The sequence below is a fragment of the Tympanuchus pallidicinctus genome, unplaced genomic scaffold, assembly GCF_026119805.1.
Source record: "Tympanuchus pallidicinctus isolate F22 unplaced genomic scaffold, pur_lepc_1.0 scaffold37, whole genome shotgun sequence".
In the NCBI taxonomy this organism is placed as follows: domain Eukaryota; kingdom Metazoa; phylum Chordata; class Aves; order Galliformes; family Phasianidae; genus Tympanuchus; species Tympanuchus pallidicinctus.
Window position 1 is genome coordinate 399,235 of NW_026294755.1, and position 24,472 is coordinate 423,706.

Sequence of the window (24,472 nt, forward strand, 5' to 3'; positions counted from 1 at the left end):
CTCTGCATCAGCCCCACTGCAGCCTTTCAGCTCACGATGGAATCAATCACCCTTAGTTCCCCCCTCTGACTATAATGCAAGTGTTGACAAGGAGCTTTGATGCTGGTACTTCAATCCGGACACAGTAATTTCACTTTGGGGGTCTGTATCTGACTGCAGCTCTTTCACTGCCTGATCAGCACCAACCACTTCCCTCCCCCCCCCCACCTCCCTCAGTCCCATGAGCAGCAGCACAGGGATGAAACATTCCATTTTCTAAGTGCTGCAAAAGCAAGCAAAATAATTGCATGGAAGATTCTGATGAAGGCAGAACACTGAACAACATTACGAGATTTAGGTTAAGAAATGTCAGAGTGAACACACAATAATCACCACTTTTCCGTGCTCTGGTCACAATGGATTGAGCCTTTCCCCTACGATGCTTTATGTTGTTTGTCAACTACTCTACTTGGTAAATGCTGCCAGCTGGGGGGGAAGTCATTACTGTGACGCTGCTTGAACCCTGACAAATGCTTTTTGCTCTGCTACCAGCAGCCATGGATGCTGGGGGTCCCTGATGGGAGATCCACAGTGACTGAGTTCCCTTTGATGCCAACAAGCCATCACTCACAGTGAGCCCCAGCACAGAGGGGCAGCAGTCCCAAAGGCCAACACAAAACCTGGAGGCTGGAGATGTGCCATTTGCCAGAAGCTTAGAGAATGTGGTGATTTCTGGACATTGTGTTCTTCCTCTTCCCTCTCCCCATACCTCCAAGAAGATGGGAACACACTCTGTTCAACACAAGGAGAAAGATTCCCCACTGGCGGTGCCCCAAAGTCCATCATCCCCAATTCCTTTGTGGTGTCCTCATACCCAGGGTACATCTATTAAGAGCAGCCTCACAAAACCACATTTCACTTCAAAACTTGTCCAGAAAACATCAGCTTTAGCAGCTCCATTCCTCACTGCATCGGCACAGAGAGGGCAGTGAGCTCTGTGCTAACACTGTGCTCCTGCCCTGGTGATGATGAACTAAGCCCCATGCAAGCAGAAAGGAAACCAAAGCTGCTGCCAAATCTGCTCCTGGTAGCTCAGCCAGGGGCAAGCTGTGCTTCTTTTAAAGAAATAAAAAGAAAAATCATTACTTATCTTCATTGATCCTAAGGGTTTACTGTGCCCTGAGCTCCACGTCTCAATATTAGCTCTTCCCTGAGAGCTGGGCAGGAGGGCTTTGAGAAGCACAACAGCAGAATCTCAAAGGGTCTTCCCTATTAATCACCAAAATGTATCCTGCTTCATTATCTACCATCAGAGTGTAATGCAATTAGTGTGCATTATACATTAGAGAGATTTATTAGCCCTTCAGAACATATGGACTCGCACTCAAGGCACTGGCAGCCCATTACAATGCCACGTAACTTCCCTCCTTGCCCCTGGCGAGGCGCCTGGTCTGCTGACTGCTGGCAATCCCACAGGGCCCTACAGATGCCACATATGCTCAAGTCCCCAGGCATTTACCACCTGAGAGGTGGAGGCCATCACCTCTCATCTTACCACTGTCACCTGGGAGAACAGAATAGGAAACCCCTGGCCACCTCTGTAAGTATCAGGAGAAACCAAATCCAGACTACACAGCTGCATGACCAGCTGGCATGTGCAGAATGCCACATATAGGGATGTTCAGCACCAGGGGAGCATTCTGCAAGTGAGTTTCCTTATCCTGGCAACACAGGACAGCACTGAATTGCCTGAATTCCTCCTGCTGTGGCAAGCACTGCTCCCAGCCTGCCCATACACAGGAACGGGAGCAGCTCTCAGCTCCACAGGCATCACAGACACACACACACATTGCAAGGAGGGTCGAAAAGAATTGCCCAGTAACGAGCACTTAATGACTCAAGAGGAAGGATATCAAATAGCTAACAGTGATCGATATGAAGACACTTGCTGCTGTAAGATGCTTTCCAAAGGGTTCACTCCATAGGACTGTTGTGCAGAATCTATTCAAGCACGTCGGTTTCCCATTGGGAGGAGCTACGTGCTATTTTTCTACTGCAGCCTGTTTGCCACAAAATTTAAAGCAGTAAATTACTCTGAGATCACCAGCAGCTACGGCTGCTTTGATCAGCCAGGAGCTGTTTGGTTCCAGCAGACAGTGCTGTGTTTCGTCAGCCTGGCTGCAGGGCCCAGAGATGCCCCGATAAGGCTGAGAATCTGAGTGTTTCCCTGATTTTTGTAATCGTATTTTTGGAGATGGGCAGGCAAAAGAGAGCAGAGCTTATGGGGATCAACGACCAGAATTACAGTCAGAGTCTGTTTCCACTCTTCAGTAAAAACAAAAGATAACGCTGTTAATAGTGATCACTGGGCTTAGAGAATATAAATCTAACCATGATTAAATTCTGTTCTCCGTGAGCTAAGCCAGGAACTCTGCTGCTGTCAGAACAGAGATTACACATGCACTTACAGTCCAACATTGTTAGAGCCTGACTCTGTTCCTTATTCTGCTCTCTGAAAGACATTTAATAGGACTACAAGGAGCAAGACTTCAAAAAGAAGCCAGCTTCAAAAGATGCATCCACGCCGTTCATCCTTCATCTCCCCATCCCTTACTTTGTGTGGTTGGGAGGGGATGGAGGAGGGTTTCCCCTCCAGTCAGAGCTGGCGATGTCAATGTAGCCCCCACCAGCAATGCCACAGCTGCAGCTCTGTGTGTGGACCCTCTGAGGTCCTTCCAGGTCTCAGCTCATCCTGGAGATGATTCTGACGTTTGCTGGCTCAGCTGTGTGCTCACATCTTTCCACAACCAACACAAAGGTTTAAGGAGGGCAGCACAGATACAGACACGCACAGTGCGGACAGATGAAAGCCGAGCGAGAGCCATCTCATCCCACGTGTGACCTCAAGCAATGAAGTGATTCTCAGAACAGAACAGAACGCTTTCAGATGAACACATCCATCAACCCACTGCTCAGAGTGTCTGCTTACCTAGGATCACAAAGAAACTTGGTCTTTTCACCTTCTTCTCTCCAAATAAGCCATTCTCGGAAAGAGGGATGAACAAACATTCGCGTCATGTCTCTACGTTTGATAAGAAACATAGAAAGGTTCTCCATCCTCTGCTGAAAGTCATCCCACTCCAAAGTGCCCTCAATGTTACCTGCATTAATGGCCTGAAAAATATGCTCATCTGTTAAAGGATGCAGAGATGCCACTGCCACATTCAAGAGAGGCATAACCCGATCAAAGGAAGACTGCGTTGGGAACTTCATATTGCACTGCAACAGGTAAACTTCTGACAGAGACACTGGGACAACTTTGTAGCTGGAGCTTTTTAGTACTAGATATCCTTTCTCTATGAGATCAAAAGTGAGTTTCAGGTAAAGGTAAGACCCTTGGCTCAAGGTCTTGAGGTGAGAGCTGAGTTTGCCAAAGGTGGTGTTGTCCATTTTGCCGTTCAGTGAGATGTTGTTCTGGATCTCTGAGCTGCTGTGTATCCGGTGGAGGATGTATGCCTGCAGGTCCTGGTCTATGGCTTCGTTCTCTTCCAGTCTATCCAAAAATATTCTGTGGAAGGGCAACAGCTTAATTATTTCCTGCAAAGAAAGAAGAAAGAAGTATATTCATTCTGGGAATGCTTATTATTTATTAAGTAAACTTGATTTGTATTACAATAGCACCTCTGAGACTCCTTTAAGACCTTTTCCATCAGAGAAAGCAAACGAGAAGGTGGTTTATGCCCTCAGGACCTCACAACCTCATCTATAATCAGACAATTTCTGCGTGACACATAACTGAAATAAAAATGCAGGACGTGGTTCCTAACACTGCATCCACGAGAAGGACTGGGAAATTGGCCCGGAGAGCTGCCCTCATTACCCCCAGCCCAACCCAACAGCGGGGTGCCATCCCTCCTGCTGTCATCTCAGCCATTGGAGGGAAGGATGTGGAGGTGACAGAACACAGAAATCCCACTGCTGCTATCAGTAGGAACACGCACCCAACCAAGAAGGCAACCATTTCCAAGCAATGATGGCCAGCTGGATACCATGGCCAGGGAATCTCTCATTTGCTAAACTCATTTATGTTCTTATAGAGCAAAACCCAAACTCATTAAAGGCTTTTCCAACAGAGTTTTCATGTCATAGGCTCTGTCACTGCAAACTGGGGAGAAACAACATAGCAGAGCCTGACAGCACAGACTGAGGGCAGCATCTCCAAAATGGTGGTGCAAAACAAAAGCTCACAGGAAAGACAACAGGGGCTGCAATTTACCTACCACCAGCACACCTGATACACACTAAACAATTCTTCATCACAGCCCATCCTGACAACCCAGCAGCTACCAGGACTCGGTGTACCTGTAGACTTGTCCTGACGGTCACAACCAGCTTCAGCCAGGAGGGGAATTTCCCAATCATTTTGCTCAGGAATGATACAATGGTGTCACCGTAATCTGGCTTGTGAAATTCAGCCTCGTTTAAACCATCAATTAATATGATGAAATCTTCATCAGGGATCTTCCTCTCTGAGAAGCAAAAAAAAAAAAAAGAAGGAAGCGTTTCCTTAGGAGGCCGAACAGGTGGCTACAGTATTCTTCAAGGGTAAAAAAGAAAGAAGACACAGTGACAGCATCTCTCCTATGACACACTAATAGCACACAGGTAGGTCCATGCATACTCAACTTCAACAAAAAATAGGTACTTTAATGAATCAATGCTCACTGCCAACATGAGCTGCCCACGGTGCTCCAGGGAGATCAGTGAAATCCCATTCTGTCCCAGCCTGACGTTACCAAGTTGCATTTAGTTTGTCATATCCATATGACAAACACATATTTTGCATTAAAGTCACCAGAGATCCTTTCTCAGCTGACTCCCCAGTAAGCTGACTGGATGCACCTTGAAAACACACTTTATGACTCTGAAATCAAGGAGCGAGTGGAGCCTGAGTTCTGTACCCACATCTCATGTTTCTCATAAAGCCCAAAGGAGAGGGGAGGAAGCAGCGAGAGGGGAAGAATCCCTACTTTGTTCTCCTATATATTCTTTAAATTCCTTGTCATTAAAATCATACACATACTGGAGAAACATGAATATCAGTTTCTCAGTGATATCCATCATTAACCGTTCTGCAACTATTTTGCCCCAGCACCATTAAAGCTCCATCAGCACCTTGTAAAAGACCTGCAGATGTATTTACAGAGCCTTAAACGTTATAGATCTTAAAACCAATTTCCAGATGCTGCTCATTTTGTTGCACAGCTCTCGGTAGCCATCAGCCAGCCAGCACTCTCCAGCAGTGCTGGAAGATGTGGGGAATCCTGATTCCATGTTTCCACTCCCCAGGACCTTGGGGCCATCGGGGGGGGTCAACCTGCTTGGCCAAGAAACGAGCAACCTCCAAAATGCCCTACAACCCAGAGCTGAAATACCTCCCAATGAGATACCCAGCTCGTTTTCCTGCACAGCAGTGATCCCCGATGCAGGAGTGCTGGGAGGAAGGAGCAGCCACACTCCTCCCACAGTGACATTTGTGCATGCCAGGAAAACAAAGTGCTGTGCTCATGCTGGCTCTGCATGTCCCCATGACCAGGAGAACCACACATGTTGGGTGCATGCTGCTGCTCTGCACTTTGGGCCGTCTCCAAGCTGCTCTGAACAACGGGGCTTCAAGTCCAGTAGAAGCTGCACTTATGTCACACTGGCTCAGACGTGGCGATACAAAGGGTCAGAATAGAAACTAATCTGGTCTATTTGTGAGGCCGATGACAACAGACACCATTTTGCAGGACTACAGAGCCCTGAGCTCCGCAGCACTCTGAGAGTTTTCATGACAACGAGCAAAGATCTTCAGTGCAGTGACTGTCACAATGAGTTAGTGACATCTTGTGTGAGGAGGAAAGAAAAGGAGACAAAATCAATGCTGCTTTGGGAAAGCTCAGAGATCATCAGTCAGAATCTGATCTGTTAGCAGCCTCTTTAGAAGCTCCAGACAGGATGTCTATAAGCTTCTACAGTATCAGCCCTTCTGCTGAAAGCTTCCAATTCTCCAGAGTCCATTAAATAAAGAAAAAGAGAGGGAAAAACACTCCCCTCCCAAAATATGAAACAAAATACACTGTCACGAGCGGGGCTGTGCATGGAAACTGTTGTGTGTTTTCACCTTCAGAGCTGAGAGGCCACATTCACATGGATGGATAGCGATAGGACAAGGGGGAATGGTTTTAAAGTGAGACAGGGGAGGTTTAGGTTGGATATAAGGTGGAAGGTTTTGACCCAGAGGGTGGTGAGGCACTGGCACAGGTTGCCCAAGGAGGCTGTGGATGCCCCATCCCTGCAGGCATTCAAGGCCAGGCTGGATGTGGCTCTGGACAGCCTGGGCTGCTGGTTGGTGACCTGCACACAGCAGGGGGTTGGAACCAGATGAGCACTGTGTTCCTTTTCAACCCAGGCCATTCTGTGACTCTATGATTTGGGACAGGGAAGAAACCAAGAACACAAAGTCAGACACATGCCACCATCACCATTTCGTTTTTGGCCTGAGTTGCACCCCAGGAGAGAAGGGGCTGCCAACCTTGCAGATAAGTGTGGTGACAATTTCAGCAACTCCACGTCTCACCTCCCACCCGCAGCTCCTGACCCACTGCTGGGTTTAAGTGCACAGCTGCAAGAAAGCATTTCAAAACCAAACAAACAAAACAGCGGCGGGGAGCAAAGAGAAAGCAATGGAGAGCCGTTCCGTACCTTTATGCAGGTTCTCCAGGGGCTCCAGGATCCCCCTGCGGAAGGAGGCCATGGGGTCCTGCACGCAGGAGCGGAGGCTCAGCATGCTCTGCAGGTGGGGCTCACGCAGCAGCTGCTCCCGATAGGCGACGAATTGTGGTGAGCGGCACAGCAGGGCGGCCACGTTGTGCACAAACTCGGGCACCAGGCAGGTGTAGGCGTTGTCTGCCTGGCAGTAGTGATAGGCGACGACCTGCAAGAGAAGGAAGGACGAATGCACCTCTGCCAGAGCTCTGCCACATGGCACTGTGTGATTCTGATGCGTTCTGGCACGTGAGCTCTTTGAGGATCCCCAGCGTTAAGTGCCCATGACAAGGATCCTCATGAACCGCTGCGTGCAAACTGGCACTGATCCTGAGAATGACTGGAGCAATGAAATTCTGCTGCTGCTGCTCCCCAGGCAGGCACTGACAGCACTCCCAGCTCCACCTAACAGCTGGTAAGGGGTTGGATTGCTTTCTTCCACTTACTTCTTGCTGGTTGCTCCCCAGTGCTGGGTGCTGTGAGGCCACTGCATGGCTCCTGCTGGAGGCAGAGCTGCATGCAAAGGATCCCACAAACAATGAGAACACAGTGCTGTGCATCACCCATCCGCCACCATGCAGCCCTTCAATCAGAAAATATAGGGAAAAGATAGAAGAACCCTTCTCCTTCTCCTAGATCAACTCATTTTCCCAGGTCTTCACAATTTGCTGGGCTACTCCTTTGAGCATCACACCTGCATACGTGTGCCTAAGCTCACAACAGAATTTTTGTACTCAGTACATCAAGCCATAATAAACACAATGATTTCTTTCTCATTTATTTGGGGATTAAAACTGTGATTCCTGCAGTATAAAGGTCTTGAACCGCCCTCCCGTGATGCCTGGTAACAGAATGTTACCTTGATGTTCCTGGTAACAGAAACCAAACTCCTACATGCAGAGCTCTTAGCTCCAGCACAGTATGCAGACCTAAAAATGAAGGCCACTTCACTATGAGAGGCTCATCAGCTTCATCCAGGAGCCACGTCATGGGAAAGGGGACAGAACTGTCCTTGGAGGGCACAGTCAGTGCTAAATGTGGGGACACGTTTCCTTCTTCTGGAAAACACCCACAGTTACAGCACAGCTCATGGGAACCCATTACATCCTCTCCTGATACGTGGGATGGAATTATCAGCATCCTGATGGTTGCCTGCAAGCTCAATGCAGTGCTTAAGGGGCGGACCTGAAGATGCACCAGCAAGCAGGGAGGACATTAGAAGGGCCCTGAAGGAAAGGCACCACGATGCTCTCAGAAATGCAACTGCACAATGTCAGCTTGATGGTATTTATTCTCCATGACATTTTCTCCATTTCAAACCCAAAAGAGACTGCCAAAAGTGAGCGTGGTGCTGGGAAACAGGCTCCCTGCCTATCACAGAGCTGCCTGCCAAGCAGCTCTCTCATCCTACAAACTCCCAAAACTTTCAGAATTTTTTCCTGCTTCACCTTCAAGAACAAGAACTGGGTTTTACCCAAAAAACCAAAGCAGGAGACCTCAGGATAACCTAAAACGAATGATCCCCTGGCTGTAATTCTGACTGTAACAACAGCCTCACTCACACAGAGATGCCACGAGCACATCCAAGAACTAAAAACAGGAACCCACCTAGCCTGGAAATGAAGAACCCACTGAAAAAGGTGAGTTCGTTTTCTGGAAATCTCATTTCTTTGCTGTAAAAAAACTTTGCTGAACTGCTGAGAAGGCTCCAACCAGCCTTCAAAACAAAAACCTTGAATTTAACGTTTCATCTTATCTGGAAAGTGTTACAACAAAGGAAATCCCCAGGGATCAGCCTGCTCTCCCAAACACACCGCTCTGCCTGGATGCCCAGTGAATGTGCCTTCGCTTCAGCCATCGCCTTTGGCAAATGATGCTCACCAAGGTGGAAGCTGTGAAGCTCCTTGCTCCAATTACTGCCTCAGACACAAGTGTATGGTGTCTATAAGGAGTCCTAGTGCAAAATAAGTGGATTAAGATGGGAAAATAACATGTTAATCATAAGAACCAACACAACCCGGCAGTCCGTGCTCCTCCACCGCTGGCGAATGTGCCAAACTCTCCAAGCTGGGAAGGAGGCATCACTGTGCAGTGGCTTCACACCACAGGTGGGTTCTGAGGATGGAGCTCCATCTCTTTCAAAAACAAATCTTCTGATTCTACTGCTCTGAATGGGATCTCTTAGAAACAGCAGAAAGAAAGCAAGTAAAGACTTGCAAGGACGACTTTCCTAACATCATTTGGCCTCCAGTGCGTTGGCTGCACACCAAAGAAGTACACTTATCATGAGCTTTTAGGCATCTTTTTTTAATATTAATGATGTGCTACAGGGCTTGAGAAACACCAGACATGGGGAAGGCGGACGCTGCCTCTCATGGTCCATGGCCAACACTCGTGGGTACCAACACAACACAACCCCTCCTGATGTGGGGTCAGGGAGCACCTGAACCTTCCCTTCCTCAGGAGAGTCACACTGACTCATCTTCCTAATTGTGCATGCAGAATTAAGAAGTAAATTATCCATGTGCTCTTCAGGTATGAAACCCAGAGAGCCTTCTGTCCCTGTTTTTCCCAACACCAGCCATGCTCTTCTTTCTACCGCACCACTCCCCATGTCTCCCTCTACCCAAACTCCTGTACCCATCTCAATCCAGACTGCCTTTCCTCTGCCCTGCTTTGCTCCATTCTCGCTCACCCTCTCCAGGATGCTGTGTTTGCTGTCCAGCCCAGCCCAGCAGAAGTGATTTCTGCTCTGCCCTTCCTGCAGCTCTCCCTGCCCCTCAGCCCTGCACGCTGCTCCCTGGGGCTGCGCTCCCCCTTTCAGATGCTTTGTGCAACATGGGTGTTAAACTTTGCTGAACCCAAAGGGGATTTTGGTTCAGCTGAGAAAGAACTGCATGTGAGGAAGAAAAATAAAAAAAAGATCTCCCCATGTAGATCAGATCTACAAGAACAGCTATTTGAAGAAAAAGGATGACACGTTAAAAGCAGCGCAGCTATTCCAAGAGTAACAGAAGATGCTGTTGGAACAGGAGGGAGAGCTATGGGAAAGCAGCAGGAAGAGAGCAGAAAGGGCACAGAGCATGGAAAATGAGGAACAGAAGAGATTGTGCATCGCCCATAAAGCACAAAGGAGCAAAGGGAGCAAGCTGGGGGGGAAAAGAGGAGAGCTTGGGGGCATAGGCCAGGAGCAGGAATATGGAGCTGGGAGGACAGTATGCATCAAAGGAGAAAAGGGCTGAGATGGCTCAGGGGAAACAAGTTATTTTTACTTAATAGGACAGGCCAGTTCAAAGGAGTTCTCTGGCACTATTTGTGACAAGCAATATCCTCCCTTTCAGAAGCATTCCTTTGCCATCACGCTCTGCTTGCCCTGTCTCAGCTCCCTCCTGATGGTTCCTCCATCCTCCTCCATCCTCCTCCAGCCTGGAAGGACAAACCCCACTTCCCTGCACCCACAGCAACCCCCCCCAATGCTCCCCTGCTCCCAACCAACCGCTTCAGCACTGCATTCTACCCATATTTCTGCCCCTAATAAGACTGATCTCCTTTTGACCCGTACAAAACAGCTTCGAGTCAATGTGCTTCCACCTGCCAAAAGGCCGCCTGCCACTCAGAACGTTGGCTGTCATCATATAAATAGAGATCAGCACGGCTGTGTTTTATTCACTGCACATGACCGGTGTGTGTGGATGGGGTGACCCACTTTATGAGGAATGCTCATTATTTTTAGATAGCTGAGTTTGCCAGCAAATGCCCTCTGAAGCTCATTAATGTCACAGGGCTCAGAGAAACTAATCCTTCCACCTCCACACGAGGTGGGAGGGCTCCTTTCTTTCCATAGCCCACAGCAATGGTAGTGATGCTCTGCCTTATGGCTGGAAGGGTGGGGAAGGAAGTTAGCAGAGTGAGCAACGCAATGAAAAAGCAGCTCCCCAGCTCTGTGTATGGGATAATCCATTAGTGCTGTGCTGCCTTTCAGGCTCATCTGTTTAAGTGCTGCATCCACAAGCAGCCAGCCAGCAGCCAGAAACCCAGCAAAGATGGCTTTCAGTGGTTATTAAACCACTGAACCACATGTATACTGAAGCCATCAACAATCCTGTGTGAATAAAGGACAACACCTTCAGGGATAGTGGGGAAGTGATCCTAACCAGAGGGGACACGGCCACACTTCTCCCCTCCTGAGTTGAACCCATTGAGCTGTGGCTGTCAGCCCTTGCTGACAAGCAGAGGTCAGTGGGATGTGGCTCTGTGCTGCTCAGACATCGCTGGGCTCTTTCTGCTGAGCTGAAGCACCAGCTGAATGTAACCCAGGAACATCTGGGGGTGAGGAAGCTGTGCCACACTGAGCCACACCACTCACCCACCCACTCAGAGGAAGTGAAATCTGAACGTACTGCAATGGAGGAGAGTAAAAAAATAGGAAGAAAAAGGTACAAAACAGCAGAAGTGTGGAGCACATCTTGGATTTAAAAGCCTTGCAATTTCATAGAATTATAGAATCAGAGAATGGGCTGGGTTGAAAAGGAGCACAATGATCATCTGGTTCCAACTCCCTGCTGTGTGCAGGTCACCAACCAGCAGCCCAGGCTGCCCAGAGCCACATCCAGCCTGGCCTTGAATGCCTGCAGGGATGGGGCATCCACAGCCTCCTTGGGCAACCTGTGCCAGTGCCTCACCACCCTCTGGGGGAAAAACTTCCTTCTAATATCCAACCTAAACCTCCCCTGTCTCATTTTAAAACCATTCCCTCCTGTCCTATCACCATCCACCCTCAGTAAACAGTCGTTTCCCCTCCTGTTTTTATGCTACTTTCTAACACTGGAAGGACCTTTCAAATATTGGAGCACCCTTGCAGTTGCTGTGTGCAATCAGACAATACGTTTACAAGCACACAGAATCACAGAATTGTAGGGGTTGGAAGAGACTTCCAGAGATCATCGAGTCCAACCCCCTGCCAAAGCAGGTTCCCTACACCAAGGCACTGAGGAACCCAGATGAGTTTAAGAACAACACAGAGCTCTGCTCTGCTGTGCTCAGCTCACCAGAACACTGCTGTGCATCTCCTGCAGGATGAGCCCAGGCTGGGCAGCCTTCTTGGCACTGCTGAGATCTGGCAGCTGCTCCACGGCAGAGGGCTGCTTTCAAATGCATCCAGCAGCCCTGTGAACTTATTTCCATAACGCGTGCATAAATATATTTGAACAAAAGGCCAACCAAGCACGCAGCCAGGAATGCTCATGTTTCACGTGCAAGTGTCAGGGTGGGTGCTGCAAGTGAAGTAGCTTTGCTTGTGGCTTCTGAGTCTGCCAGATCTGGCAAGACAAACCCTGCTGTCCTCCCTCTTTATGCTACAGACTGCTGCAGAGGGCAGGGATGGAGTGGAGATGGAAGAGGAACTTTGCAGGCAGGAGCTGCCCAGCAGGCTGTACCTCCTCATGGCTGGGGGACATCTGTGGCCCTGCTGCCTCCGCTCCTCTGGGCTGGAGGGGAAAAAGGGCTCTGTGCCAGCAAAGTTCCCAGCAAGAGGATTAATGCTGCCTTTAAAAAATATATTAGGAAATTGACAGAAATCACTGCTAAGGAACAACGAACGCTGCCATGCATTTAATGTTGCTAGCTGAGTTGTGCTGCTCTCAGTGCTGTGTTTTCTGGTGCATTACTCCATCCCTCTCCAAACAGCAGCACCCAACCGCAGCCTCCAATGCAGCCTGGGGTTGGCAGCAGGACTTGGAGCTTTGCCTTTCCCCCAGCACTCCCTGTGAGTCCCACCAGCACCGGGCTGCAGTGCTTACATGGGGCATCGCTGCACTTCCATCATTTTCTGCACTGATCCCTCAGGATGGCCATCACACCACTTCCACTTACAGCATCTCAGGAGGATGGAGGGGCAAGGGGAGAAACGACAAAAGGAACAGAGCAATCTCAGTTTTAAGCTCCTTGTTTTCTTTCATTAGATGCCCCCAGAGCGCATCTGACCCTTCCTACCACAACTGCTGCTCACACAACAGAACCCATTCCTGGTCCAAGGGAGGGCAGTGATACCATGAATCCAACAGCAACCAGCAGGGCTGGGGGGGACAGGACTTGGCCCACTCTTCATGATGGCTTTTTTCCTCCTAGGAACCATTGGCAAGAACTTCAAAAGACCCTTAAATGAGTCAGGGTTGGCTTGTGTCCCATTGCAGGGTGGAAAGCACCCAGTACTTTTCTGTACATCAGTTCATTCCTAAGCATTTTGCTCCGTTTGCTGGTAAACACCAAACCTGAGGATAAAGCAAAACAATGCTCTTTTCCAGGGTGGCAAAGAGGAAGAGAGGAGCCTTAGCAGTGCTCCTGCTGGTGGGCTGCAGGCACTTCATTTTCACATTAATCATTTGCTCATCTCCAACAACGAGAGCGATGAGCAAACCTCAGCCCAAGGAACTCACTGCGTGAAGAACAGACAGCCAAGTCCCACCCTGAGCATCCAGAGGAGGAAAAGCAACTGTTCTCCTGTCATTCCTGCCACCAGAAGCACACAGCTCCTCAGTTTTTGGGGTAGGTGATATTTTCAGAAGGAAGGGAGTGGGCACTTCCATGCTGCTCCTTCAGCCTCCTAAAATATCAGCAATCCTCTTTCATGCCCACCTGCATTGCTCTGACATGATGACCACTGCACAGCCTGGAAAGCAGAACGTGCACACGCTGTTATCTATCTCCTCACATATGATTCGTATCTCCTAACAGACTCCTGACTGCAGCTGTCCATCACTGTCACCACTTTCTTTCTCCCTTCAATTCCAACCTGTTCCATTAAAGCAGCAACTATAGAACGTGTGTGCAAGGACTGTTCTTCCAACAGCCCAACCTAAGGGTCACCCTTTCTTCTTCAGCCAGTGGAACAAGAGCTTTAAGCAGGCTTCCAGGAATCCGTATTTCATTCCTCAGCTCCTGATGCAGGAACATGCTTTGCTCTCCCTTCCTCCTGAACCAAAGCATTTCTCCTTTTCTTTCTCAGATGGGGCCCTGGGCACAGGGTTGAGCTTAGCAGTGTGAGTGTTTTCCTGCCCTGTAGGAGCACGTGGCCTCAGACCCTCGGATGCCTTTAACCACAACTGCTGACGGAGACCATTAGGGCCATTTGCTCTATTTCAGACTCCAGCACCTTCAAAGCCTCGAGCAACCAACACATTTGTGATTTCTCAATGGCAACTTAGACACGTATGACCGAGTTTCCGACCGAGGGGATCACACACAGAACAAAGAGCTCAGAACTGTTATTTTAATGGATTTTCAATTACGTTGCCGGGTCAGTAATCCTTTTTCTCCCGGTGTCACTCAGAGACTTCAAAACCTGTGCAGCTGTGGAGGAACAGGCAGTGTTTGTTTTACCTGGGAGGACATCACACAGCACTGCTCCTTCTGAGCAAACCCATTTATCTGCTGCTGACAGCACGCATCCAGCAGTGGTGCTGAGCTCTGCCCTGGATGTTACAGGAATGCATCACAACCTCCAGCCATCCTTTGACCAACACTCTGACCCATTTCATTTGCCTTTACTTCCTTTCCTGAGGCTTGCTGATCCATCAGGCTGTGTCTGTGACATGCTGGACTGCTCTGATGCAATAGAACCAGAACTGCTTTTGGTATGGAACTGAAATGTGCAAGGTGAGAGAAACCAAACCTCAAAGCCTGCTATATTTTCAGTACAAGTCTGTTTGTGACAGGATGCCATGCTTTGAATCAGGATTTGAACCCATGCTGAACTGCAGTGAGTCCCATACAAGCCTGTGTGGGGTTGGAGCCCAATGACCTGCAAGGTCCCTTCCAACCAAAGCCACTCGATGGCTCTGTGCTGCTGAAGCACGACCTGGAAGACAACCAGTCACTCATCATATACCCTTCCTAACATCAGACACCCAAAGATGGTTGGCTGCACGGATCACTTTTCTATCAGTAACAGGGAAGCAGAGCAGGCTGAGGAGATGCTGATCACAGCAGCACTGGGAATGGACCCAACCTCCTGTGTGGAACTACGAAGCTTCCCCAAGTTCCTGTGTGCTGTCAGCCACCTGAGCAGCAGAAGCCATTCCCAGAAGCTCCATGTCAGCTCATCACCCCTGGCATCCACCTGCTCAGGGCGGCCTCACGTTGGAAGGAAGCAGTGACATTTACTTCTGGAATCTGTCTGCGTTTGCAGCATTGGAGGCTGACTGGGAGATGAAGAATTGCAGCAGAACGCTGCAGTCCTGCAGTGAGCACCGGAGGTGGCACATCTCCCCAGCCTTTGGCTATGGGATGAATGGGGCTTTAAAACCCCTTCCTAAAGGGGTGTGCAGCCAAGCTATTTTAACTTCACATTTTGGTTGTGAAGATTATTTCTTATTCTCATAACCAGTGACCAGAGATGCAAAAAAGCTTCAGTGCATCTTTTGTGCTCCAGCTATGACACACAGCTTGAAAAAACCACGTCCCTCACCTTCTTCAGTGTGAAACCGAAGCTAAAACTGTACCCATTTATCAGTTATGTATCCAGCAGGATTACTGAAGCACTCAGGGGAAGAAAGTCTGGACAGATTAGGTGCTTGAGGCAGAGATAGCACGCATTGCTGCCTTCTGGCAGCCTGTAATGGTGAAGATTGACAAGAAGCACGATGACTAACGCGCTCTGAATGAAAGCAGAGCTGCCCGCTGCATTCCTTTCAAGAGCTCCATGTGGAAGAGGAGAATATCAAGTCCCAGTATTTATTTACACAGTAACTGCACGCTCTCTGCCTTTGCCATCTGGGTGCAGCGGAAAGCAGACAGCACAAGACAGAATCTGGCTCTGAAAGCCAAGCAAAACACGTCCCGGTGGTGACAGAGAACAAAGACATTGCTTGGTATTTTCCTCTCCAAAGGGGAACAGGCAACAGGAAAGCATCACTGCTCACATCCTCCAAACCCTGGGGGAGGAGCAGGCCCTTTGGATTTCACAGCAACACAACGGCACCTTCCCACCATCACAAAATAGGGCTAAATCCCAGGATCACAACGAAACGCGAGCTGCACAGCTCACCCACACCAACAAACACCACTACGTACAACCAGCGCTTATCAGAACACCAAGGCATTTGTGTAGTGCTCACAAAAGGATCTGTTCTGCACCATCCACGTGCACCCCATGCAGCCTGCTCCTTTACTGCTGTTTGAAACCCACCCCTTTCAAAGGGAAGCAATCTGCTTTCCACTGCTGAGGAAAAGCAATGGTCACTCTGGCAGCTGTGCCATCCTGTAACACATCCACTACTGTAATGGTGGCTGGAAAAGATCAAGCCTCACGATTAGAAGTGAGTGCACTCGACGTAATGGGAATTCCCTCCTACAGAAGAAGCTTTCTGAGGGTAATAAAACTCCTTCCAGTTCTTCCTCTCTGCTCCCCCAGGATGCGCACTTTTCCCAGCTGCCAAAGCGGTGCAGGACAGGAGAGCTTCCCAGAGATCCCATGACAACAGAGAGTTTCCCAAGGCCTGCAGCCACCCCAAATGTTGCCATACCTGGGAAGCGAGCCGCCTCATTGCCTCCTCCTGGCGCCGGCGCATCTCGGGGGTCCCCGGGCAGCTCCCACTGGCGATGGAGGAGTGAGCAGAAGGCGGCTGGGTTAAGGGCAGCTCTCTGTTTGCATCCACGTCTGTCTCAAAGAAAGAGGTTTGGAACTGCTGAGGGATGAGCACAGCCAACAGCCGTCACGCTGGTACTTCCCAGCAGTCTGTTCCTGGCGGTGGCACCTTCCACCAATGCTCTGCTCAGCACTATGGGCAGTGGGGGAAGGTGACACCTCCAGGCAGCACGGAGCTCCTGGGGAGCTTTCTTTTGGGAGCTGGATGGGAAGAGCTAAGATAAAGCTTTAAGCTCATTGTCCTCATCTTCTCCACTGTAACTTCATTGATTTAAATCACAATGAGTGAACAGAACACTCATGGAAGTATGCTCTACCTTTGAGTTTGGGCTATCTCAGAGCTCTCCATGCTCTGCACTTTGGCTAACAGGTCTTCCTTTGTTAGGAACCATCACTCACTCATTTAGTTCTGGGTTTTCCTTGAATGGAGACAGAAAATTGCTCTGAATGATGTGCCAGTTTAATAGCATATATCAACATCGTGCTAGAGCCAGTGCTTCTTCTGAAGGCCACCAGTGCTATCAGAGGGAGAGAAGCAAGAGCAGCACCACGTTCTGGACAAGTCTTGCAAGTAAATAATGAATTACATTGGGATCACCTCTGCCAGATGTGATCTGCTTCTTATTGCATTTCAGCCATTTCTCTTGCATTTTAGAAAAGCAGAAAGCTTTAAAAGCAGAACAGTTCACTCACCTGGCCTTTGTGGTTAACATCCCCAAACTACTAACCTTCACACTCATAGGCACTCAGAGTATTACTGAATGACACTAAGACATGCAGAACTTGGTGATGCCTAATTACTGATTTATCAGTTACAGGAATGCTTTAAAAGCAGCAATCTGAAGCACAGACTGCACTGGCAGAGGACTGGCCTGGATAGATTGCTGCAATGCATCCTTGAGCTCAACCTGAAATCATAATGGAAACAATGACCCACTTAATGGCAAACAACGAAGGAGGACAGCTGTGCCTATGGAAGCAAAGACGCACAATGTCAATTTTGAGCATGCAACACTACCTTCACCTGCACTGCTTTTCTGAGCCAGGAATTAATGGTATGAGGCTGCATTTATTCCAGTTTGCTAATGGCTGATAACACAAGTGCTGCAGTACAGTCAGGGCAGCCAGTTAGCGTTTTATTGCTAAACACAGACATTACAGAGCTTCTTCTTTCAGCTTCTTTCAGCCTGTGAAATCACTAGAGCAGCTCTTATCTTCTAGAGCTACACTCAGGGCTTGTGGAGGCTTCAGAAAATAAAACTGAGTGATTCTAAAGTCCTCACCTCAGTGACTGACACCGAGGAATCACTCAGCTTTAACCTCATGGCACACCTGAGTGTGAACTCAAGGGCTGCACTGGGTGAGCGAGGATCTCTGCCCTTTGTGCATGAATGGTGCATGAGGGGTGCTGTTCAGTGCAGTAATCTTTTAAATCCCACAATCCTTCCCAGCAGACTGGGGAGGCTCTGCTCTGCAGAGTTACAGCTAAAATATAGAAACCAGGCCTGCCTTTCACCCTGCATTGCTGGGTTAGTGCTGACAAGTGGCACTCCTCAACACGGCACCGAGCGGTGACATCTCAGATATCTCTCCATGGCTCAGAGCACTGGATTCCAGTAAACAGATTTAACCACAGTGTCTCTGAGATACACTGACCTAGATCATTGAAGATGTCCTTAGGTACAGAACCTGGTATTTTCAGTTCTGTCTTACTTACTAGGAGCAGAGTGGTTGGAAAATGCTGCCATCTCCACCTGCAAACTGGATGGGATTGGGAGGCAGAGCAGTCCTGGCTGTCAAACCCACATGGGGTTCTACAGCATCACACACTGAGTCTGTATGGGAAATTAGGAGGGCAACAAAATGACAGAATGGCTTAGGTTGGAAGGAACCCCAAAGATCACTGGGTTCCAAACCCTGCCACAGCAGGGCCACCAACCTCCAGTGCTGGGACTGGAGCAGGCTGCCCATGGCCTCATCCAGCCTGGTCCTGAAGAAAATCCTCAGGGAGGATTTGTAATCATAGAGTACCTGCAAGAAGCATTGGAGTCTTTCTGATGGGAGAAAATCTGTGATCCTTCTAAGGCAGGGAATAAAGAGACAGCTATAATAACCCTTCACAGAGTACATTTGCATCACAAATAGCACAAACATTCCTGGCAGCTGCTTCCTTTGCTCTGCAACAAAGACTAAACTGAAGGAGAATGGGATCTTTTTCCCTAATAACACTGCAGAAGTAAAAAGACTTAGGTTAGGGTTTCGGTTAGGGTTAAGGTTAAGGTTGGGTTAGGGTTAGGTTAGAAGGTTAGGTTAGTATTAGTTAGGTTAGGATTTGGTTAGGGTTAGGGTTAGGGTGAGGATTAGGGTTTGGTTAGGATTAGGGTTAGGGTTAGGGTTAGGGTTTGGTTAGGGTTAGGGTTAGGTTAGGATTAGGGTTTGGTTTGGGTTAGGGTTAGGTTAGGGTTAGAGTTAGGGTTTAGTTAGGGTTAGGGTTAGGTTAGGGTTAGGATTTAGTTAAGGTTAGGATTAGGCTAGGGTTCGGGTTAGGTTAGGATTAGGGTAAATTGTTAGGATTAGGGTTAGGTTAGGTTAGGGCTATGTTAGGGTTAGGGACTCCTTAGGGTTAGGGTAGGGTTAGGTTAGGGTTAGGGCTAGGTGGGGCAGTTTAGGTTACGTTGGGTTAGATTAGGTTAGGCTCTGGATAGGTGACGGTCATCTTAGTTTCGGGTCAGGGTTTGGTTAGGGCTGCAGGCTTTGAAGAGCTGCACAGTGCCACACTTACGTTTGGGTGAGGCGTGCGGGCTGTCGGATGCAATCTGCCTCATGCGAGTGCCGTGGCAGCTGAGTGCAACCAGCCTGGAGATGATGGCAGTCTTCCCAAAGCCGATGTTCCCCACGATCACCACACCGCGGTTCACGCTGGCGTTGGAGCTCTGCAGCTGTGCATCGATCTCGTGGAACACCCAGTCCCGGCCCACGAAGACGGATTCAGTGGTGATGCTGGGGACCTCGAAGAGCAGCGGCTTCAGGGAGATGTCTGGAGGTCGGTAGGGTGCAAAGCGCACTGCAAACAAACGCCGGGACAGAACTGTGTGTTAATGCCAACTGCGCGTAACTACTGGCCTGATTGCTGTTTGTTGGGCATCTTTTCGGTGCAAGAGGGAAAAAGAATTGAAGCTAGTGCAGACATTCCTTGCAGCTGCTTCATTTGCTCTGCAACAAAGGCTAAAATGAAGGAGAATGGGGTCCTTTCCACTAAAAATATCATAGAAGTGAGTGGACAAAGGAGAAGAGAAAGCTCCAGGGAGACCTTGTTGAGGCCTTCCAGTACTTGAATGGAGAGTATAAACAGGAGGGGGAACGGCTGTTTGTGGGGGTGGATGGTGACAGGACAAGGGGGAATGGTTTTAAAGTGAGACAGGGGAGGTTTAGGTTGGATATTAGGTGGAAGTTTTTGACCCAGAGGGTGGTGAGGCACTGGCACAGGTTGCCCAAGGAGGCTGTGGATGCCCCATCCCTGCAGGCATTCAAGGCCAGGCTGGATGTGGCTCTGGGCAGCTTGGGCTGCTGGTTGGTGACCTGCACACAGCAGGGGGTTGGAACCAGATGAGCATTGAAGACTTTTTCAACCCAGGTCATTCCATGATTCCATGACTCGGGCTCCAGCCCCTAGCAGTCCTGGCAGAAAGCACCCAAGAATACCCCTTGTTTGTCCAAGAACTCAGTAAGCAAAGCCCACCCTGCCAGAAATGAAGTTTACGAGCACAGCCCAGCCCAGTGTGCAGGGACAGGTAAGGCCGTGTGTACCACAGGAAGCACTCCTGACCTGCCACACACTCTGCAGCACCAGCAGCCAGAAATGCAGAAGCTGGCTGGGCTCATTTCCCCACTTCTGCATGCAAGCTCATCTTTTGAAAAGCTCCTCAGAGCCTAGCAGGAGGAGGGAGGAGAAATTCAAGTGCATCCCTTTGGCAATCAAGGGAAAATCAGAAGCGTTTGTGGGTTAATTAATTCCTCTGAAAGTAATGAAAGAGAGCTACAAATGGCTTCATTGCATCCGGAATCTTTTCATCTCTGTTTAAAAGAGGCACGAAGCACCAAAAAAGCAGCCTGCTATGTTTTGTTTTTATCTAATGACTTGGCCATAGCTGGAGTTTGTTTCCATGATGAAATTAACACCGTCATTTGTTTCTATGGACTGCCAGAGTCAGGGCAGCTGGGGACATTCCTCAGCTCTGCATCCCAGAACAGCCCATGGTGGCGGGTTGGAACCAGCTGATCATTAAGGTCCCTTCCAACTCAACCATTCTATGATTCCATGTTGTCCCCTCCTTGCAATGCTAAGGATTCCAAAGACATTGCATCTCTGGGCAGGCACAGGGACTGCTGCACGGCTTCTGCTGCTGCCATGCTCAGCTCTTGGCTCTGCATTCGTTCCACCTTTGGATTATTATCAAGTGAATAACTAAAACTAAACCAGTCTGGAAACCTTTGCAGGAACATTTGGGGGTGGAGGGAGAAGGTATCTGCCGTTCTTTCCACTCAGTGCAAGCTATCTAGGGAACGCAGGCCTAAAAAAAGCAGGAACTCCACACCAACCCGGTGCCAACCTGGGAACAGAAGGATCAACTCATACAGCTCGTTCTGCCTGGAAGGTCTGTAACTGGGAGATGATACATATATACCCAAAAAAGAAACGGATGGAAGCACTTTGTGCTGGCAGAGACAGCTGCTGCTCCTTCACACTCTATTGCTGAGATGATTTCTTAAGGGGAAACTTTCGGGAAGTGGCCACGCAGACAGCAGGTGACTGCTTTGGTTTTAAAACAAGGAGCTCAGACTGGGGGTTGGTAAGCTGCAGCTCTGTGCCTATGGGATGTGTGAGTGAGTGGGGATGTATGGCAGTGCTTTCCTGAAAGCAGCATGGAGCCCATGCAGGTGTGAGCCAGATGGTTACCAGGTACCAAATGGCCTCAGGAGCTAATGAAAAGATGTCCCTAATTAAGCTGTGGGACTCAGTTTACGTGGGGGGCAAACAGACTTAAATCCCCATTTCTTTCCAGAAGGGAGGATGGATGCATTGCCAACTGCTGCATCCCATAGAGACAAAGGCTGTCCTAAACTTGGAGATGAATAGGCACAGCCCTGAAGAAGGCTCAACACGGCCCCAGTGGAGATGTGCTCACTTGTCTGCCAAGTCTTGCAGCCCTGTCAGCCCCCTGGGTCACAGCAGAGCAAGCCAGCAAACTCCATGCAGAGCTCCAAGTGATGTAAGGCTCTGCTGAGCCACAGCTGCAGCCTCCACCAGCTCCACTCTGCAGAACAACAAATCCTTGCTCTCAGAAGCTGAGCTGATAGCTAAGGACTGAACAAAATGCAATGAAGCACCAGGTCACAAGAGAAGGGGAAGCAGGGAGAAGGGAGGCAGCATTGCAGCTTCAACACTTGGGGCAGAAATCAATGGAAAGGACTCTGAAAAAGAGGCTGAAGAGGCTCAGAAATGTAGGGTGAGGACGTGTGCACACATTTTGGATCAATTGTTTTAGTCCTTGAACTGACTTCAGCCCTTGCAAAACACGCAGCCAGTAAAACACTGACAAATGCTTGGTTTGTATTCATTTCCAATGAGGCATTATGTAGAACTTAGGCTGGAAACACCCAGAACTTCTGATAATATCATAACTTAAACCCATATCCTTGTGGGTATCAGCGTGGGACAGCATCAAATCTGGCAGCATCACATTTTCATGGCAGTGTAACAGCATCAATGAAATACTGTGCAAGCTTTGGTAAAGTCTGAGAAATATTCTCAACCCCAAGCTGAAGCACTGTCTGCCACATCTCTCCTGGCTCTAATTTTTTTTTTTTTGCAGCTGAAAACATCAGTTAAATCCAAGTGAAGTGGTTGTACTACATGCACAACTGAACAAAACCCACTGGGCTGCCAACAAGCAGGAATCACAGCTCACCCTGCACCACGCAGGGCGTCCTCTGCTGCTTCATTTAAGTTTGTGTCACCTTACTTTGCTGAAAGAACCTTCAATGCCTGTCCAGAAACCACCTGCCTTCTCAGACTGCTGACAACCAGCGCCCACAGCTCATTATTTGTTTGGTATTTTGCTCCAGAAGCATTTGAGCTCCTGATGGAAATGCATCTTGCTGTCCAAAGGAAGCCCGTGTGCAGCTGAGATGCACAACGTGGGTTTTGCCAACATCTTGAGATAAAGCCCGGGCAAGAAGCACTTTAATATTTATTACAGTGAAATGTGGTTCTGAATAACACAGTATCTATCAGCATCTAATGTGCTCTTTGGTAAATAGGAGCCCATAAATTAGACAAATGTTGAATTTATTTCCTTTCCTTGCTTCAGACTGCAGCTTCTTTCAAGTGTCATCTTAAGTGCCTCCATTCATCACCATGAAACCTGTGCCTATTTTTCATAGACTGCATGTCTGAAGACACTGGACTGGGCTGTAATAGACCCAAAAGGCTGCAGCATGGAATAAGCATCAGAGGGAAAAACTAAAAATTACAGAAAAGAGTTTAAGGGAAACAACTGCCATATGGTGTGTATTGGCCAACAGTCCTGGTCCATTGCAGCACTGAGTCTGGGCAACCCCACTTGATGGGCTGATGGTTGGACTGGATGATCTTGGTGATCTTTTCCAATGATTCTATGAGCCTCCATGCCCATAAGCCTCCCCAACCCAATGAGGTTCTCCTATCTGCACCAGCCCTGCCATTCTGGGAGGAAAAGAAGTCCTGATGGCAGCAGCTGGGTGCTCTAACACTGCAGCATTTGGGTGCCACCAGGATATATCCCAAGCACCACCTTGTACTTTGGATTGGAAGGAGCCCAGGGCAGTGTGGGCACTACTGGATAGCATCAACCCCCAGCAGGGGTTGGAACTGGGGGATCTTCAAGGTCTCTTTCAACCCAACCACTCTGTGGTTCCGTTCCAGGTTACAGAAATCCATAAAGGCTCCAAATGGCTCTGGCTCAAAATAGCAACACCAAAAAGAGCCTGCACCATCCTATTAAAAACCTGCCACGGTACAGACATTGTAATGCTCTTAGCCTTGGGGATTACATTGCAAAGTTGCTCTTCTGGTTCAAATAACTGACTTAGCAGCACAAAAAAATAGCCAAGATGCCAAGATCCCCATTTAATTTCTCTGCACTGGGATTCATAAAGGCTGGGACCCAAATAAGTGGGCTGTGATGCATGTGCTGCACCCACAGCCCACTGGGTCCAAACCCCAACATGATGCCAAGAATGGAGGCAGTGAAGCTGAACTCAAGTTTAGCATTTCCAGTTGGAACAAAGAGCTGGAGATTGCGGCAGTGCAGATGAACCCAACCTCACAGAAATATCTGGGCTCCTTCATGTTTTGGGGGAAAAAAGCCAATCCCAAATAACGTATATTCATTGACATGAAAATATTTCCAAATACTGCTGGCTTGATTTTTTCACACCATCTTCTCTCCCCTCCTCTTTTTAAAAATAGCATCTTCTCTTCAACCGCAATCAGAAACAAGTTCCAAAAACCCAAACACTGCTGCTATTCCCATGCAACATGAACAAAAAGGGAAAACACACAAAGGAAGAGAAGAAAGAGAACACGCTGCGCTACGTTTCTCAAAAGCGCGTCTGGAAAACAACTCGATTCTGTTCCTACAATAAACTTCCATGTTTTGGATGCAATCACTGCAAATTACGAAGGCTTGGCAAGCTGCTCTCCTCGAACATATGGAAATTCTGTCTGTCAAAGCTTGCTTTCTGCTGCTCATCCATTTCTGTAACAGCCTCACCAGCCAAGATGATTTCATGACAGACTGCGATCCAGCACAACACAAACGCTCTTTGCCCCACAAGTGGGGGCTCGTGCTTTGTGCAGATCCCAGAGCTGCTTTCTCAGAGCAGCAATGGAAATTTTTACCTCCTCACCCTCAGCAGCAGAAGCCAAAGAAGCCCCTGTGTGTCGCCCTCTGAGCCCCTTGTGCTGTTTGCTCACTTGGTGATGGGAAGGAAGCACAA

At 48.8% G+C, this 24,472-nt stretch overlaps 1 protein-coding gene across 12 annotated transcripts in view; it reads right to left on the reverse strand.

Annotated features, from left to right (window-relative positions):
• The window catches only part of TANC2 (tetratricopeptide repeat, ankyrin repeat and coiled-coil containing 2), a 176,478-nt gene that overhangs the window by 36,679 nt on the left and 115,327 nt on the right, over positions 1 to 24,472 (reverse strand). For all 12 annotated transcript variants that reach the window (XM_052699455.1, XM_052699457.1, XM_052699462.1 and 9 more), the window contains 5 exons: positions 19,215 to 19,496; positions 16,311 to 16,444; positions 6,727 to 6,958; positions 4,342 to 4,508; positions 2,969 to 3,576 (listed from right to left, as the gene is read on the reverse strand). In XM_052699455.1, coding sequence (XP_052555415.1) covers positions 2,969 to 3,576; positions 4,342 to 4,508; positions 6,727 to 6,958; positions 16,311 to 16,444; positions 19,215 to 19,496 — 1,423 coding nt within the window. The remainder of the gene's footprint in view (positions 1 to 2,968; positions 3,577 to 4,341; positions 4,509 to 6,726; positions 6,959 to 16,310; positions 16,445 to 19,214; positions 19,497 to 24,472) is intronic.